The sequence below is a fragment of the Phyllobates terribilis genome, unplaced genomic scaffold, assembly GCF_046119375.1.
Source record: "Phyllobates terribilis strain yellow unplaced genomic scaffold, ASM4611937v1 Scaffold_5__5_contigs__length_657084704, whole genome shotgun sequence".
NCBI lineage: Eukaryota > Metazoa > Chordata > Amphibia > Anura > Dendrobatidae > Phyllobates > Phyllobates terribilis.
In genome coordinates this window covers 514141395-514160005 of record NW_027362765.1, presented here as the reverse complement: position 1 = coordinate 514160005, position 18611 = coordinate 514141395, and the positions used below count along the sequence as shown (strand labels likewise).

Here is an 18611-nt window from a genome sequence, read left to right as displayed (position 1 = left end):
TTGGCAGTTATATTTTGAATTTGAGCTAACAATGAATTTTATAGTATATACTGTATACCCAGCACATCATGTTATACAGTAATTGAGGTTTAAGGGAACTACAGGTTTTGTGGACCTAAGTCCTATACAGACTAGGTCGGTTCTGTTATATTATGGCCATTTTTCTGTGCCCTTTTAAATGTGTTTAATCTTTGTTTTTGGATAGTCTTGTTAAATAAAAATATTTTCAAGGTGACCATTATTGTTTACAGATCTCTTTCTCTTTTGATTATTTTTAAAGATAGCTCCGATGTTGCCCCTGAAAAGTTGGACGAGTGGAATCCGTATGGTTCAACTTATGTCTTGTGAGTGTGCGATTTATTTTTTTCCTCACCTAGCAACCATATGCAATGCCTTTTTAACATCATCTTTTACATACTGTAACTCTATGCAATTTAAAGCTAGTTTACAAATCTAATAAAGCAATCTTATAGATAGATAGCTAGATACATCGTTAGATACATCGATAGATCGATCGGCAGAATATATAAATATCCTATGGATGAATAATTTCACAAGCCCCCTACATTTAATAAACTTGTGCCTGACGAGGTATGACGTCAGTAGCTCAGCAACATCATCGTTCGTGAGACATGACCGGGAGTGACTTATGAAGTGTCGTTCTCAGAACAAAGCTCCATAGGTTGTAGTACAGAACCGGTGGACGTCGTGGGAACGACATGGATTACGTCAGAGCTGCAGGGATTATTTTTTAATAATAAATTGGTGAATGAGAGAGTGTTTCTGGTTTTTATTTCTTTACCTCTCTCTTTTTTAGGTCTTTCAGGTTCCCATTTGTGGACTACTTTGGATTTGGTGGACTACGTCAGAATCCTTGGACTGGATGGCTTTTTTTCTTTTAATAAATTGGTAAAACAGGGCAAGAGTCAGGGGGTGTTTTTTAAAATAAAATATGTGTGTTTTTTTCTTTTATCTTACCGGGTTAATAATGGGGGTGTCCGATAGGCGCCTCTCCATTACTAATGCCAGGGCTTAATGCCAGCTGACACTACACAGCTGACATCAGCCCCATAAACCATTACCCCGATTGCCACCGCACCAGGGCAATTGGGAAGAGCCGGGGTGAAGTGCCAGAATTGGCTCATCTAATATGATGCGCCAATTCTGGGATGGCTGTGGACTTGTATTTTTAGGTTGGGAAGGGCCCAATAAGTAGTTGTCTGCTTTAAATTGGCCTATCAAAAATAGGAGGGACCCCACGTCATTTTTCTTTTAATTATTTATTTAATAGGTTAAATAAGGCCAAACAGTCTTTAGTGCCACATGAAAGGCACTAAAGGGTGCAAGCTTATTATACTTAGGGGGCTTAAGACATTAAATTTGCACAGGACATCTATGCTATCTATTCTATATATCTAGGTCTATCTATTCTATTCGGACGCTTCGGGCTGTGAATTTACTGTACTTGGCTGATGAAATGTCGTGTTTCCTTTGAGATGGGTGTGTAAAAATCAGGCGGTACACACATGGTCTGTGTGGCCCTCTGATATTTTTCTCGCACCCATTGACTTGCATTGACAAGCGCGATCTGATCATTGCATCCAACTGCAGCATGCTGTCTGATTAGAGCTGAGGAAAAACTTGCAGATGAGGACGGGTTCATTTAATAACATTGGTCAGAGTGTCCAGTTTGAACATTGCAAGATTTCAGGATTTTTTTGAAACAGTGATACCTGATTTAAGTAATAAGTTATTTTCTGATAACCATTAAAGGGAATCGTTCAGGTAATTTTTGTGTACCCTACTAATAGTATCCTGAAATAAGGCATGGGCTGCCCTTTCAGGATAAGTAACTTTTATTTTTGAACGTTACCCCATTGTGTTCCTCTAAACCCCTGAAAATGTATTGTTTTGTGAGTCAAACGTATGTAAATGATCAATGAATATTCACCTTTCCCTGCCCATAACCAAGCCCACCCCTCTGCCAGTGTCAGTGATTCAGTCAGACTGCCATATGCCCGAAGATCACATCGAAATCCTCGTACTGGCCCTCTGCTCTCCTGACCTGAGTGACGGCTGCATAGAAATACATACTGTCACGTTCATGTCAGGAGAGCAGACGGCCAGTCCGAGGATTGCGATGCGATCCTCGGGCAAGTAATATGGCAGTCTGACTGCACCCAATCAGTGACGCCGGCACAGAGCGGTGGTCGGGGAAAGGGTTGAATATTTATTTGGCATTTACATGTGCGTCGGCTAGCCATGGAGACCGTGATTTTTGCCATATACAGCAATGCAGTGGCATTGCTGTATATAGCACAAGAGATGAGACGAGATGATAGCAGCTTCAAGTCCCCAAAGGGGACTAACAAATACAGTGAAAAATAAAAGTGTTTTAATAAAAAGTAAAAAAAAAAGTTCAAATCTCCCCTCTTTTGTCCTATTAAATATAAAGATAATAAAAAAAATACACATGTGGTATTGCAGAGTTCAGAAATGTCCGATCTATCAAAATATAAAAATAATTTAGCTGATCAATAAACACTAACCAAAAAAAATTCAAAAACGCCAAAATTACTTTTTTTGGTCCCTGCAATACCACAAAAAATGCTGTAACAAGGCATCAAAACGTCACATCTAAAATGGCAACAACACCCCAATTTTTTTTGCAAACTTCAGATTTTTTTTCACCACTAAAATAATACAAAAACTGGACATGTTTGGCATCACCATAATCGTACTGAAGAGCAGAATCATATTGCATGGTCATTTTTTCACAAAATGTACACCGTAAAAACAATTTTTAAAAAACAATGTCAGAATTGCATTTTTTCTCCCCACTTGGTTTTCTTTCTGTTTTCCAGTACACTATGTGATGAAATGAATAGTGTCATTCAAAAGTACAACTCATCCCACAAAAAAACAAACCCTCATATGTCTATATGGACAGAAAAATAAAAAAGTTATGGCTCTAGGAATTAAAAATGAAACCGCAAAAACGGAAATTGGCCATGTCGAGAAGGGGTTAAAAATGAAATATAAATATATTAGATATCCTTGTATCTGTAAAATTCTCAGCTATTAAAATATAAGATTATTTAACCGTAACAGTAAACGCTGTAACGTAATAAAAACAAAAGAAAAGCCAAAGAATTATTATTTTTGGTCCCCCACAACAAAATAAAACGATAAAAAGCGATCAAAACCTCAGAACTACCCCAAAACGGTATCCAGAAAAACAATGAATGGTGTATATCAAAACTACAGCTTGTAATGCATAAAACAAGCCTGCATATTGCTACATCGCTGAAAAAAAAAAAAAAGAGTTATGGATCTTTAACCCCTTTACGACGTGGTACGTAATAGTGCGCACCACGTCATAACCCGCGGTTCAGCGTGGGCTCTGGCGCTGAGCCCGCACTAAACCGTGCACATATCAGCTGATTTATACAGCTGACATGTGCCCGCAACAGCCGCAGGTGGAATCGCGATCCACCCGTGGCTGTTAACTAGTTAAATGCCGCTGTCAATTTCTGACATCGGCATTTAACAGCGCCGCACCGGAAGCGCGTCACTTACCCCGCCTATTGGTGACCCCGTCACATGATCGCGGGTCACCGATGGGTTGGCATGACAATCCGGGGTCTGCAGGAGACCCCTGTGGTTGTCATGTCCACACGTCGACTGGTTGGCGTTCATAGCAAGTCTGCTCATCGCCTGTATGTAGTAGAGCCGATCAGGCAAGTGCTGCTTCTAGTCTCCCATGGAGACTATTGAAGCAAGCAAAAAGTAAAAAAAAAAAAGTACAATTTTTTTTTTAAATATTAAAAAAATATAAAAAGTTTAAATCACCCCCTTACGCCCCATTTAAAATAAAACAATAAAAAAACAACAACACATATTTGGTATCACCATGTTCATAATCACCTAATCTAGCAATATAAATAAAGAATTAATCCAATCGGTAAACGGCGTAACGAGAAAAAAATTTCTAAACTCCAGAATTACGTTTTTTTGGCCGCCGCAACACTGCAATAAAATGCAATAACCGGTGATAAAAACATCGGATCTGCCCCAAAATGGCATCAATAACAACGTCAGCTCAGCGAGCAAAAAATAAGCCCTCACCCGGCCCCAGATCACAAAAAATAGAGACGCAACTGGTCTCAGAAAATGACGCCATTTTTTTTTTTAAGCAAACTTTGGATTTTTTTTCACCATTTAAATAAAAAAGAACCTGTACATGTTTGGTGTCCATGAACTCGTAATGACCTGGAGAATTAATTATTTAGCATTTATTGAACATGGTAAAAAAAAAAAAAACAAAACAACTGTGGAATTGTACTTTTTTTTGCAATTTCACCGCACTTGGAATTTTTTTCTCGTTTTCCAGTACACGATATGGTAAAACCAGTGATGTCATTCAAAAGTACAACTCATCCCGCAAAAAATAAGCCCTCACACGGCCATATTGACAGAAAAATAACAAAGTTATGGCTCTGGGAACAACGGGAGCAAAAAACGAAAACGCAAAAATGGAAAATGCTCCAATCAAGAAGGGGGTTAAAGACAGAAGAAAAAAAAAACCAAAGGACAAAAATGAAGATTGACCGCATCTTTAACCCCTTCATGACCTTTGCCGTACTGTATATTATATATTAGGTAGTGTCCGTGTCTTTGATGTGGGCTTGCACACCGAGCTCACGTCTTTCCCCGTATTTGAAGGCGGATTTAATCAGCCTTCAAATACCTTTGACAGCGGAATTTAACATGCACTGACTGACCGGAAGTGCGTCATTAATCTTGCCACTCATCAGCGCCCCTGTCACGTAATCACAGGGAGCTGATGGGTTGTCATGACAGCGGGGGTCAGCACCACGCAATTTGATATTAAAAGAACATCCTCAATAACATGGGGAGCTAAGTGCAATAAATAATGTCATCATCTAGCATCCCCATGTATTAATTAAATCAGACCTATGGGATGCTATAGTATGGAGACACAAACGTAATACCTATGCCTAAGTAGTATGAATGGACAACAGGCATTTGATTATCCACGATCACTGTGATAGCAATGCAATCCTGTAGACTAGTTGTGAGGAAATAATAATTCCACACATGCAAGAGCCAAACTGACGATTACAGGTGGCACCCCACGGATAGATGGGTGAACCACCAGCACATGTACCGGTAACCCGCCGGCACATGCAGAGGCACTGCAGTCGCCGAGCATTGATTAGTGACTTTTTTTCTCCCTGTCCATTTTTCTCCCTCCCCCCTTTGCAGCACCTCCGTGCAAGCATCCTGCAGCCTCCGAGCGTTGATCAACGACCCAAATCACTGATCTGCACTCGTGTTCGCTGCTTTCCACAATTTTTTTTTTCCACTAACTATCCCCCCCCTCCTTTGCACCACTCCGTGTGTGCGTTCTACAGCCGCCGAGCTGCTGATTAGACGTACACCACTGATTAGCACCCGTACTCGTTTTTGGCAAGGACTTTTTTCCTTTTTTTTTTATCCCCTTTTTGCACCACATCCACGCGTGTGTCCTACAGCTGTTGAGCACTGATTGGTGATGAACATCACTGACAGGTCTCCAGTTGTTATTTTTTTTGTGAAAAAAGAATAGAGTAAAAGATCATTTAGATTATTCGATACTACAGTATTTTTTACTGAATTGAGTTAGTTTCTGATAGTAAAGAGTAAAAATATACCATACTAATCGTCGTCTACTACGGTATTTTTTACTGAATTGAGTTTGTGTCAGGAAAAAAAGAATCATTCCCATGTCCGTCCTACAGTCGTTGAGCGCTGATCACTGACGCACATCAGTGATCCACCTCCGGTTGTTGGCTTTGTTTTTTTTTGTGAAAAGAATAAAAAAATAATTTAGATTAGTGACAGTAAAATATAATGTAGCAATCGTCATCTATTAAAGTATTTTTTACAGAATTGAGTTAGTGTCAGCGCGGAAAAAAAAGAATCATCCATGCGCACGTTCTCAAGCCATCAAGCTCTGATCACTGACGCATATCAGTGATCAACCTCCGGCTGTTGCTTTTTTTTAAATCTTTTTCTTTCTTTTCTAAATAAAAAAGTTTACACCAAGCACTCACACAAACACCACATATATAAAAAAAAGTCCTGCTCGTCCCAATCACTGTACTCAGCGGAGGCAGCATACGTCTTCCTTGCCTCTGACACCAATAGTGAGGGAGAGGATTCCACCTTCCTTTATTTTTCCTCCTCCTCTTCCTTAAGTGATACTGAACCGCCATGCAGACGTCCCAGGGCAGAAACTAAACTGTAATGGGTCTGGGAGGCGGAACCTCTGAGCAACTATACAAGGGGGCGGTCCTTGTAAGGAAGCAGGTGACTCCCAGGGAAGACGGGCAGGTAGTCACGGCAAGTGACAGGGACAGTCTCTGGGTAGAAGGGCAGGTAGTCACGGCAAGTGACAGGGACAGTCTCTGGGTAGAAGGGCAGGTAGTCACAGCAAGTGACAGGGACAGTCTCTAGGTAGAAGGGCAGGTAGTCACGGCAAGTGACAGGGACAGTCTCTGAGTAGAAGGACGGGTACTCACGGCAAGTGACAGGGACAGTCTCTGGGTAGAAGGACAGCAGGCAGGTGGCTGGTGAGCGCTCCCAGGTGAGCGGGCGAGAGTCTTTGGACAGGCAGGTGGTCACGGCAAGTGACGGCAGAGCCTCCAGGTAGGCTAGCAGGCAGGTAGCAGGTGAGCGCTCCCAGGTGAGCAGGCAAGAGTCTCTGGACAGGCAGGTGGTCACGGCAAGTGACGGCAGAGCCTCCAGGTAGGCTAGCAGACAGGTAGCAGGTGAGCGCTCCCAGGTGAGCAGGCAAGAGTCTCTGGACAGGCAGGTGGTCACGGCAAGTGACGGCGGAGCCTCCAGGTAGGCTAGCAGGCAGGTAGCAGATGAGCGCTCCTAGGTGAGCGGGCAGGCTGGTCCATAGACAGACTGACAGGTGTCGGAAGGCAGACCGTCGGACCGCAGGCTTGCAAGCAGGTAAACGGATATCAGGCAGGTATCAAGCAGGAATCTGGCAGGTGACTGGCAGGTAACTGGTAACGGGACCTGAGGGCTGAAGCAGAGTGAAGCCTTTGCAACAACATTGCTCGGGCACCTCCATTTTGGAGGAGGTGCCTTATATATGGTGAAGTCCTCCGGCCATTGGCCGGGGACTCCTTAGGACGGCGCGCGCGGCCCCTTTAAGAGAGGGGGAGCGAGGGGGAGCGCGCACGCGCGCCCTAAGCACCGTGGCCGGGAAGCAGCGCGCGCTGCCAGCAGGGCGGGAGGAAGACGCCGGGCACGGAGCGGAGAGGTGAGGGGAACAGCGTCCCTGCCTAACAGGAGGCAGGGACGCAGACGCTACAGTACCCCCCCCTTTAGGTCCCCCCTTTTTTAGGCCAGAGAGAAATTTATCAAGGATGAGAGGGGCATGGATGTTCTCCCGAGGCTCCTACGTTCTCTCCTCAGGACCAAACCCCTTCCAATCTACCAGAAAAAAGGTTTTTCCTCTTACCCTTTTGGTGGCCAGAATGTTCTCTACCTCAAACTCGTTCTCAGCGGAAACCGGAGCAGGAGGCGTACCTGTAGACTTGGAAAAAGAGTTAAGTACCACGGGTTTGAGGAGAGATACATGGAAGGAGTTAGGGATCCGTAGGTTGGCCGGGAGTTTCAATTTATAGGCCACCGGATTGATCTGTTTGATAACTTCCAGTGGGCCGATGAACCGAGGCCCTAACTTGTAGGAAGGAACCTTGAGCCGGACATACTTGGACGAGAGCCAGACTTTATCTCCAGGACGGAATTGTGGAGGATCCAGGCGTTTTTTGTCAGCGTGTTTTTTCATCCGCTTGGACGACTGAAGGAGTGCGGATCGGGTACTCTCCCAAATGGAGGAGAATTCGCTAACGAGAGATTCCGCAGCCGGATTGTCCACCGAGGTGGAGACGGGAAACGGGATCCGAGGATGCTGACCGAAGACTACAAAAAACGGGGATTTGGAGGAGGATTCACTCTCGTGATTATTGTAAGAGAACTCGGCCCATGGTAGGAGATCCACCCAGTCTGAATGGTGGGCATTAACGAAGTGCCGGAGGTAACTGGTCAGGTTCTGATTGATCCGCTCCACTTGACCATTGGACTGTGGATGGTAAGCGGAGGAGAAGTCCAGAGTGACGTCAAGCAACTTACATGTGGCTCTCCAGAAGCGTGAGGTGAACTGAACCCCAAGATCTGACACGATGTGGAGGGGCAGGCCATGGAGATGGAAGATGTGACGGATAAAGTCTTTAGCCAGTTCGGGTGCAGACGGGAGGCCCGGCAGGGGAATGAAGTGCGCCATCTTGGAAAAGCGATCAGCGACCACCCAAATGACTGTACAACCGGCAGAGACAGGGAGATCCGTTATAAAGTCCATAGCTATATGCAAACACGGGGCAGCAGGTACTGGAAGAGGAAGGAGGCGACCGGCTAGCAGGTGTCTCGGAACTTTGTTGCGGGCGCAAGACACACAGGCAGAAACAAAGTCTATTACATCCTTGTGCAGGGTAGGCCACCAGTAATGCCGGGTAATGAGCTGGAGGGTCTTTTTCTGACCGGCGTGGCCAGCTAGCTTAGACGAGTGACCCCAGTGTAGGACACTCCTCCGATCAGGTACAGTTATGAACGTCTTACCGGGAGGGAGACGATTTAGATTCACGGGGGCCACTTGCATTACTCTGGCGGGATCAATGATGTGCTTAGGTTCCTCCTCTAGATCAGATACCAGGAAGGATCGGGACAAGGCGTCAGCTTTGATGTTTTTGTCTGCCGGGCGAAAATGAAGAACAAAATCAAAGCGCGCAAAAAACAAGGACCACCGGGCTTGGCGCGGGTTAAGTCTCTGGGCGCTCTGAAGGTAAGCCAAGTTCTTGTGGTCCGTGTAAATTATTACCGGGTGAAAAGCCCCCTCGAGGAGGTAACGCCACTCCTCCAGTGCCAGCTTAATGGCTAACAATTCTCGGTCTCCAATAGAATAATTGCGCTCAGAAGAGGAGAAGAGTTTGGAGAAAAAAACGCAGGTTACCATTCTTCCGGAAGATGACTTTTGGGTAAGTACCGCCCCGGCTCCGGAGGAGGAAGCGTCAACTTCTAGGAAGAATTGTTTGTTGCCGTCCAGACGATGCAGCACCGGGGCGGAGGAGAAAGCCTGTTTTAAGGAAAGAAAGGCCTCCTCAGCTTCGGGCGGCCATCCTCTGGGATTAGTGCCCTTACGGGTGAGCGCAGAGATAGGGGCAGTCCGGGAAGAGAAGTGCGGTATGAAGAGGCGGTAATAGTTGGCGAAGCCCAGGAACCGCTGAATAGCCTTCAACCCCTCTGGTCGGGGCCACTTCTGGATGGCAGACAGTTTCTCGGGATCCATTTGTAGGCCGGTCTGAGAGATTATGTAGCCCAGAAATGGAAGAGAGGTCTGTTCAAAGATGCACTTCTCATATTTAGCGTAGAGGTGATTCTGCCTGAGTCTGAGCAGGACCTGACGAACATCCCTCCGGTGAGTAGGAAGGTCCGGAGAGAAGACCAAGATGTCGTCCAGGTACACCACCACGCAGGAGTAGAGAAGGTCACGGAAGATGTCATTGACCAACTCTTGAAAGATGGCAGGAGCGTTACAGAGACCGAAGGGCATTACAAGGTACTCATAGTGGCCGTCCCGGGTGTTGAATGCCGTCTTCCACTCATCCCCCTGACGGATACGGACCAGGTTATACGCCCCACGGATATCCTGTTTGGTGAAGATTCTAGCCCCCCTCAGACGGTCAAATAATTCAGGAATGAGCGGGAGGGGGTATTTATTCTTCACTGTAATCTGGTTAAGGCCTCTATAATCTATACATGGACGGAGTGAGCCGTCCTTCTTTTTGATGAAGAAGAAGCCTGCTCCCGCCGGGGAGGTAGACTTCCGGATAAATCCCCGGGCCAGATTCTCCTCAATGTATTCTGACATGGACAGGGTCTCTGCAGCGGACAAAGGGTAGATACGCGCACGGGGAGGAGTAGAGCCGGGTATTAGGTCGATTGGGCAGTCATATGGTCTATGAGGGGGTAATGTCTCTGCTTCTTTTTTATTGAAGACATCCGCATAAGACCAATAGGGAACCGGTAGACCGGGTAGATTGACTGGGGTAGGAGAAGGACGAGCAGGATGAACGGGAAATAGACAAGTCTTATGGCAGTCCTGTCCCCAGCGAAGGACTTCTCCGGTCTGCCAGTCAAGCACGGGTGCATGTTTCTGGAGCCAAGGTAGGCCTAGCAAGAGTGCGTGAGAGAGTCCAGGCAGAACATGAAAGGAGATGCTCTCAGAATGCAGCATTCCCACCTGTAGAGTTAGAGATTTGGTGATGAGTTGGATGGGATGTGGTAAGAGGCCCCCATACACGGCGGCGACAGATAAAGGTACGGCCAGAGGTTTGGTGGGAATACGGTATTTCTCTACCAGGGATTGAGAGATGAGATTTCCAGCAGCTCCTGAGTCAAGTTGAGCCAGTTCAAAATAGCGGTTCTCTCCGCAGATGATAGAGACTGACAGCATCAGGGATGGAGAGGGTTTACTTTTGTCTAGGGCGACCTCTCTGAGCGATCCTAGACACAGGCGTTTCCCGACCTCTCTGGGCAGGAACGGATCTGATGCTCCTTACTGCCACAGTAGAAGCAGCTCCCCTCGGCACGGCGTAAGTCTTGACGGGTTTTGACCATCTTGGTCTGGTCGACCTGCATAGGCTCAGGTGAGTGCGCCTGGGGAGTAACGGAGGGAGTGACGGGTTTCTGGAAGGTAGGAGCTAGACGTGGAAACCTCCTCTCACGGGTGACCTCTTTGGCGCGCTCCTGGAACCGGATGTCAATCCGGGTGGCAAGTGTTATTAAGTCATCGAGAGTGGTAGGAATGTCCCGACCGGCGAGTTTATCTTTAATACGGCCGGACAGACCCTCCCAGAAGACAGACACCAGGGTGTCGTTATCCCAGGCCAGCTCCGAAGCAAGGGTACGGAACCGTATGGCATATTGGCCTACGGTGAGATTTCCTTGATGGAGGCGTAGCAGAGACGATGCGGATGAGGTCTTCCGTCCGGGTTCGTCGAAGACTTTCCGGAAAGCCGTGAGAAAGGCTGGCAGGTCGGACACCAGGGGGTCTCCTCTCTCCCATAGAGGATTTAGCCAAGCCAGAGCCTCCCCCGTTAGGTGGGACATGATAAAAGCTACTTTGGACCGGTCAGAGATAAACTGGTGGGACAAAAGTTCAAAGTGCAGGGTGCACTGGTTTATGAAGCCCCGAGCTTGAGCGGAGTCACCTCCGAAGCGAGGAGGTGCAGAAAGCCGGGGTCCGGGGCAGGATACCATGGTATTGGTGGGCAGCGGCGCTGCCGGGTTGCGAGTCATGACACTAGCGGTGGTAGCTGGTGGAGCAGTCAGAGTGTCCAGGCGAGAGTTGACATTCCGCAGGTGACTCAGGATGGACTCCTGTTGGGACCTCTGACGGGACAGTTCATGACAGGGATCCGAGAGTGAGGGAGCTTGGGTGCCACCGTGTTCCATGGCCCGAGCAAACTGTAACGGGTCTGGGAGGTGGAACCTCTGAGCAACTATACAAGGGGGCGGTCCTTGTATGGAAGCGGGCAGGTAGTCACGGCAAGTGACAGGGACAGTCTCTGGGTAGAAGGGCAGGTAGTCACGGCAAGTGACAGGGACAGTCTCTGGGTAGAAGGGCAGGTAGTCACGGCAAGTGACAGGGACAGTCTCTGGGTAGAAGGGCAGGTAGTCACGGCAAGTGACAGGGACAGTCTCTGAGTAGAAGGACGGGTACTCACGGCAAGTGACAGGGACAGTCTCTGGGTAGAAGGACAGCAGGCAGGTGGCTGGTGAGTGCTCCCAGGTGAGCGGGCGAGAGTCTTTGGACAGGCAGGTGGTCACGGCAAGTGACGGCAGAGCCTCCAGGTAGGCTAGCAGGCAGGTAGCAGGTGAGCGCTCCCAGGTGAGCAGGCAAGAGTCTCTGGACAGGCAGGTGGTCACGGCAAGTGACGGCAGAGCCTCCAGGTAGGCTAGCAGACAGGTAGCAGGTGAGCGCTCCCAGGTGAGCAGGCAAGAGTCTCTGGACAGGCAGGTGGTCACGGCAAGTGACGGCAGAGCCTCCAGGTAGGCTAGCAGACAGGTAGCAGGTGAGCGCTCCCAGGTGAGCAGGCAAGAGTCTCTGGACAGGCAGGTGGTCACGGCAAGTGACGGCGGAGCCTCCAGGTAGGCTAGCAGGCAGGTAGCAGATGAGCGCTCCCAGGTGAGCGGGCAGGCTGGTCCATAGACAGACTGACAGGTGTCGGAAGGCAGACCGTCGGACCGCAGGCTTGCAAGCAGGTAAACGGATATCAGGCAGGTATCAAGCAGGAATCTGGCAGGTGACTGGCAGGTAACTGGTAACGGGACCTGAGGGCTGAAGCAGAGTGAAGGCTTTGCAACAACATTGCTCGGGCACCCCCATTTTGGAGGAGGTGCCTTATATATGGTGAAGTCCTCCGGCCATTGGCCGGGGACTCCTTAGGATGGCGCGCGCGGCCCCTTTAAGAGAGGGGGAGCGAGGGGGAGCGCGCGCGCGTGCCCTAAGCACCGTGGCCAGGAAGCAGCGCGCGCTGCCAGCAGGGCGGGAGGAAGACGCCGGGCACGGAGCAGAGAGGTGAGGGGAACAGCGTCCCTGCCTAGCAGGAGGCAGGGACGCCGACGCTACATAAACCAGCGCCCACAGTTATTGACCCGATATGGACCTCACCCCCCAAAGATTATGAGTCACCGATTCCTGATTTTGTGGCGCAATGAGGAATCAAATTTGACACCACCAAGTAAATGAACTTTTTCAAAATCTTTATCTCTGAGAATTTTGTAAACCTCATGGTGGCCCAGCAATTTTGTGCACAAAACCACAATCATCATTTTCTAACTGGACTCCTGTAGACGCAGTAGAAATGATAACGTTTTGGGACCTGGTCCTTCACATGGGGATAGTGAAGAAGCCAGAACTTCGGCAATATTGGAGTGTTGATGTTTTGCATAACACTCCAGTGTTACAAATGGCCATGACTCGTAAACGTTTTGAGGGCATCCAAAAATTTTTGCATTACAATGATAATGCATGGTGTCCATGGTGAGATGACCCCTTCTTTGACCATCTATTCAAAGTTCGGCCGGTCATTAATCACTTTAGCAACAAGTTTGCTGAGGTGTACTTGCCCCAAGGACTGAGGTGTACTTGCCCCTAATCCATTTCAAGGGGAGGCTCAAATTCCAGCAATACCTGCCCAGTAAGAGGGACAGGTACGGTATTAAGCTGTACAAACTCTGTGAGGGTACCTCAGCGTACACCCACAAGTTTAGTGATTATGAAGGGAAGGATTCCTGGATTGAACCCCCCGAATGCCCCCCTGACCTGGGAGTGAGTCGGAAAATTGTGTGGGATTTGGTGCACCCACTGTTGGATCAAGGTTATCACCTTTACGTAGATAACTCTTATACCAGCATCCCACTCTTCAAGTCCCTCTCTGCACGAGATACCGCAGCCTGCGGTACTGTCCACAAAAATCAGAGAGGCCTCCCTAAGATGCTAATTGCAGCATGGAACTGCTCAGAAAGGGTGAAAGAGTTCCATGTAGCGACAACATGCTGGTGGTCAAGTACAAGGACAAGAGGGTTCTCTTTTTCTTGACTACCATACATGGTAATGGCAGCACTCCAATCACTGTACGAGGAACCTCTACACAGGTCCCCAAACCATACTGTGTACTGGGCTACAAAAAGAACATGGGGAAGTTGATCTCTTTGATCAAGTCCTCCAGCCGTACAGTGCCTTGAGAAAGGCCAAGGTATGGTACAAGAAGCTGGCTGTGCACATCATACAGATGGCAATGCACAACGCTTTCATGCTATCACGATGTGCAGCAGGCCAGATCGGTATGTCGTACCTTCAGTTCCAGGAGATAGTGATCAAGGCCCTAATCTTTGGAGATCAGGAAGGAGGGTGCCCCAGTACTTCTGGAACTGAAGGTGCTCTTATCATATCAGGCCAACATTTTCCTTGGGAGGTCCCTCAAAGCACAAAGAAAGTAAGATCACAAGAGGTGCTGAGTGTGTTACAGAAGGGGATATGCAAGGACACCACTTATCAACGCGACAACTTCTCCGACAAACCTGGACTGTGTATAAAAGAATGGTTCAGACTGTACGACACATTCATAGACTACTAAATTAATTTCTGACTTACGCAATTCACGTATGCCAACCTGACGAACACTACACAACTCACATATGCCAACCTGATCTACTCAAGTATACGAACTTGATGCACTCTACACAAGTTACGTATGCCACTACATTATAAAATTTACATACTAGGAAACAGTAGATTAGTTCCAAAATGGGGTTACTTGTGGGGCATTTCCACTGTTCAAGCCCATCAGGTGCTCTCCAAACGCAATATGACGCCCGTAGACCATTCCATCAAAGTCTACATTCCAAAACATCACTCCTTCCCTTCTGAGCTCTTCCATGCACCCAAACAGTGGTTTTCCTCCACATATGGGGTATCAGCATACTCAGGAGAAATCGCACAACAGATTTTGGGGTCCATTCTCTCCTAAAAGATCAATTTTGTGTGAAAAATGTAATTTTTATATTTTCACGGCTCTACATAATAAACTTCTGTGAAACACCTTAGAGTTCAAGGTGCTCACCACACATCTAGATAAGTTCATTGAGGGGTCTAATTTCCAAAATAGGGTCACTTTTGGGAGGGTTTCCACTGTTTGGGGCTCTCCAAACGCGACATGGCATCTGCTTCGATTCCAGCCAATTTTGAGTTGAAAAAGTCAAACGGTGATCCTTCCCTTCCGAGCCCTGCCGTGATCCCAAACAGAGTTTTTTCCCTCACATATTGGATATCATCGTACTCAGGAGAAATTGAACATCACATTTTGTGGTCTATTTTCTTCTGTTACCCTTGTGAAAATATAACAAATTGGGTCTAAATTAAAATTTTTGTGAAAAAAAGTTAAATGTTCATTTTTTCCTTCTACATTCCATTAATTCCTGTGAAGCACCTGAAGGGTTAATAAACTTCTTGAATGTAGTTTTGAGCACCTTGAGGGTTGCTGTTTTTAGAATGGTGTAACTTTTGGGTATTTTCTGTCATGTAGACCCCTCAAAGTCACTTTAAATGTGATGTAAGCCCTAAAAAAATGGCTTTGTTAATTTTGTTGGAAAAATAAGAAATCGTTGATGAACTTTTAACACTTGTAACTTCCTAATAAAAAAAAATGATGTTTTCAAAATTGTGCTGGTATTTTGTGTGACATAACTCTCTGATTTAAGGACATTAAAATTAAAAGTTTGAAAATTGCAAAATTTTCACAATTTTCACCAAAATTCTGTCTTTTTCACAAATAAACTCAACTCATATCAAAGAAATTTTACCAGTATCATGAAGTAAAATATGTCACGAAAAAACAGTCTCAGAATCAGTGGGATCCTTTGAAGCATTCCAGAGTTATTATTTCATAAAGTGACACTGGTCAGAATTGAAAACTTTGGCCTGATCCTGAAGGTGCGGTAACCTTACAGACATCACCGCTTTCAAACTGAGAACTGGCAGTAAGTTCTCACGCTGCAAGTGGTGATTTCAGTAAGGTTACCACAGTTCAGCGGCTCTGAACTGCAATAACCTTACCGACATCACCGCTCGTTACAGCACCAGCAGGAACAATGATGAGAGTAATAGTGTCTGCTACCGCAGAGTCCCTGTGTAACAATAAAAATAAAATAATAAAATCCATATACTTACCTAAGTGTCCCCCCGCTGTAATCCTCTGACTGCTGATGTCAAGGAGCCGGGGAGAATGAGCCACTGCGGAGCTGCGCTCAGTGAGTGGCAGGACACTGCTCCTGAGCTCAGCTCCTGGCTCCGCTCACTGCAGCGGCTCCTTCTCCCCGGCTCCTCGGCGTCAGCGGTCAGAGGATTACAGCGTGGGACACTTAGGACAGGTGAGTATAAGGATTTTATCATTTTATTCCTGTTTTATACAGGGACACTGCGGGAGCAGACTACTACTACCCTCATCATTGTCCCTGCTGGTTCTGATAGCAGCACCGGCAGAGAACCATGATGAGGGCAGCGTTCAGCACCCGGCGCTTGGGAACAGAGCTAACTGGAACGCTGATTCCCAGGCGCTGATACGTGTGATCCTGATGCAGCACACGGTTGCCACACGTGTGACACACATGGACACACGGGACACGGATATATACGGACGTGTGAAACCGGCCTAATGAGCAGTGACTAATCACTGCCTGCACTGCATTGATGACTGGAAGCAAGCTGCTGGAGAGGGAGAATAGATCTTTTTAACCTGTAACCGTTGATTCAGTAAAGAAGCCGAACATGATTTGAACGATATTTACCTACAGATTAATGTTATATCTGCAGGTAGTGTTACTAGAATTGACAGCTTCCCTTTAAGAGGTTAACTGATACAACATTATCCCTATAAAGGGAATCTGTCACCAGGTTTTTGCTGCCTCATCTGAGAGCAGCATAATGTAGAGAAAGAGACCCTGATCCCAGCGATGTATCACTTAGTTTATTGGGTGCAGCAGTTGTGGCACAATCAGAGGTTTTAGATGTAGCATGAAGCAGAGCTCAGAAAGCTAAACCTGCCCACACCACATTACATCTTTCTGTATCCATTTTATTTTGACAGCAAGGTGCTAATCAGTGCTGGGGGCATGATTGGACCAGGATACACGTGAGCACCTTGTTCGGCAGTGATAATCTCCTGCTGATAAAACACTTATTGTATTGAAATAACAGCACACAGCCTAACAAGTGACACATCGCTAAAATCAGTGTCTCAGCCCCACATAATGCTGCCCTCATATCACATAACAAAAACTTGCTTACAGATTCCCTTTAAATAGCAAACTACTTCTTCCATAGAATAAATAACACCAATTGATTCTGCTTATATTACTGGTGCTAAGTATCCATCCTCTCTCAGGGGCATCAGGAAATTACCCAAGTTATAAGCCTGTTATGTAAAACAGCTTTTCTTTTATAATGCACTGACCTAAATGTGAAAGTATAATTTGTGAAATCATCTTGAATGCAGAATCTTCTCCATTCACAACTGAATGATGCTGTAAATACCAGTTCTGTATGCTAAATTAATGGGGTCATCATACACTAGACCTGAAAGCCATGAGTTCTCCTGCTGATTTGCAGTTCAGTCTATGAACTAGAATTAGAAATAGCGATGACTGTCCTACTCCTGGGATCTGAATTACTAGAAATGTTATAATGATTATAATTATTTCCAGTTTAATAGGATTATAATCATTGAGGGAAGACCTTTCTCTACATTTTGACCTACTGTTCTCTGTCCCAGTGAAGGGCATGGCAGCTAGCTAATATGGTTCACATTCACATATCTATGGAATATAATGCAAAACCTGGTTGTACAATTTTATCCCAATATCTCATGCTCAATGTATTCTCCTATGACCACAAATTACAGCTAAATAACCTTCTCAGAACTTTTGTAATATTCTAAATCTACAGCGTAATAAGGAATGTATGTGTGCTTTATATTTATGGATGATAAATACCTTCACATTGCAGTCATAGACCTCTTATTTTTGCAAAAAAAAATATCTTTTATTCAAATTACGAAATTTATATGAAAACTCCCATATTTACCTTATTGTCTTTTCCCACAAATTTAAACACTGGGACCTGAAAGTGTTTGACAAGGTGATCTTTTGATGTATATTGTTTTACAGCTTCATCTGAGACACAACTGAAAAAAGAAGAAATTACAATTTTAGAAGACTGTCAGATTGCCCCATTGATTTGCCCTATTTGTCATTTGTGGTGCGATGGGTCTTGGCGAGTAACACATGTAAAAATCAAAACTTCAAAAGTTTTTTTTTGGGGCTTGTGCCCATTAAAGGGGTTATCTGGCTTTTTTTTGTAGGTGTTAAGAAAAAAACAAAACAAAACAGAATACTCAGTGGAGCAGTAAAAGTAAAATAAAAGCAAAAATTAGCCACTTTAGACCTGGTGACAGGTTCTCTTCAAGCACAGGACCAGAGGCGCAGCTGCTGGGAGCCAGGATGGAACGGTTATGAGAAGATTGGGGCACTTGGCCCAACCAAACAATATTAGTACGTTTTATAACTTTGTATTTTTGACTGATTTCTGTATACATGTTGCCCTGGATATCCCCTTCAGAACCTGAAGAAAATTTTACAGAAGAGCAAATCTGTATCTTACGTTTCTATAGGACCCTTTTTGCTGCCACCCATGCCACAAATGCTTTTCCATTGAAGGGAAGCCATCAGACGATTCATGCTGTCCAAATTGTAGGCAGCAAGAATTGCACTATTGCAGCCAGGTATATTGTTCACTGACACTCTTCAGTGTTTCAGAGAAAATATACTTTGAAGATCCAGCCATTCCCAGTTCTGCCAGAGGTGAGGGACAGCTCTATCCATATGGACACACAAGGGAGAGACCTGTCAAT

General features: G+C 46.1%; 1 protein-coding gene across 2 annotated transcripts in view; it reads right to left on the bottom strand.

Moving 5' to 3' along the window:
• The window catches only part of OIT3 (oncoprotein induced transcript 3), a 100353-nt gene that overhangs the window by 21724 nt on the left and 60018 nt on the right, over window positions 1-18611 (bottom strand). For both annotated transcript variants that reach the window (XM_073685653.1, XM_073685654.1), the window contains one exon: window positions 17786-17885. In XM_073685653.1, coding sequence (XP_073541754.1) covers window positions 17786-17885 — 100 coding nt within the window. The remainder of the gene's footprint in view (window positions 1-17785; window positions 17886-18611) is intronic.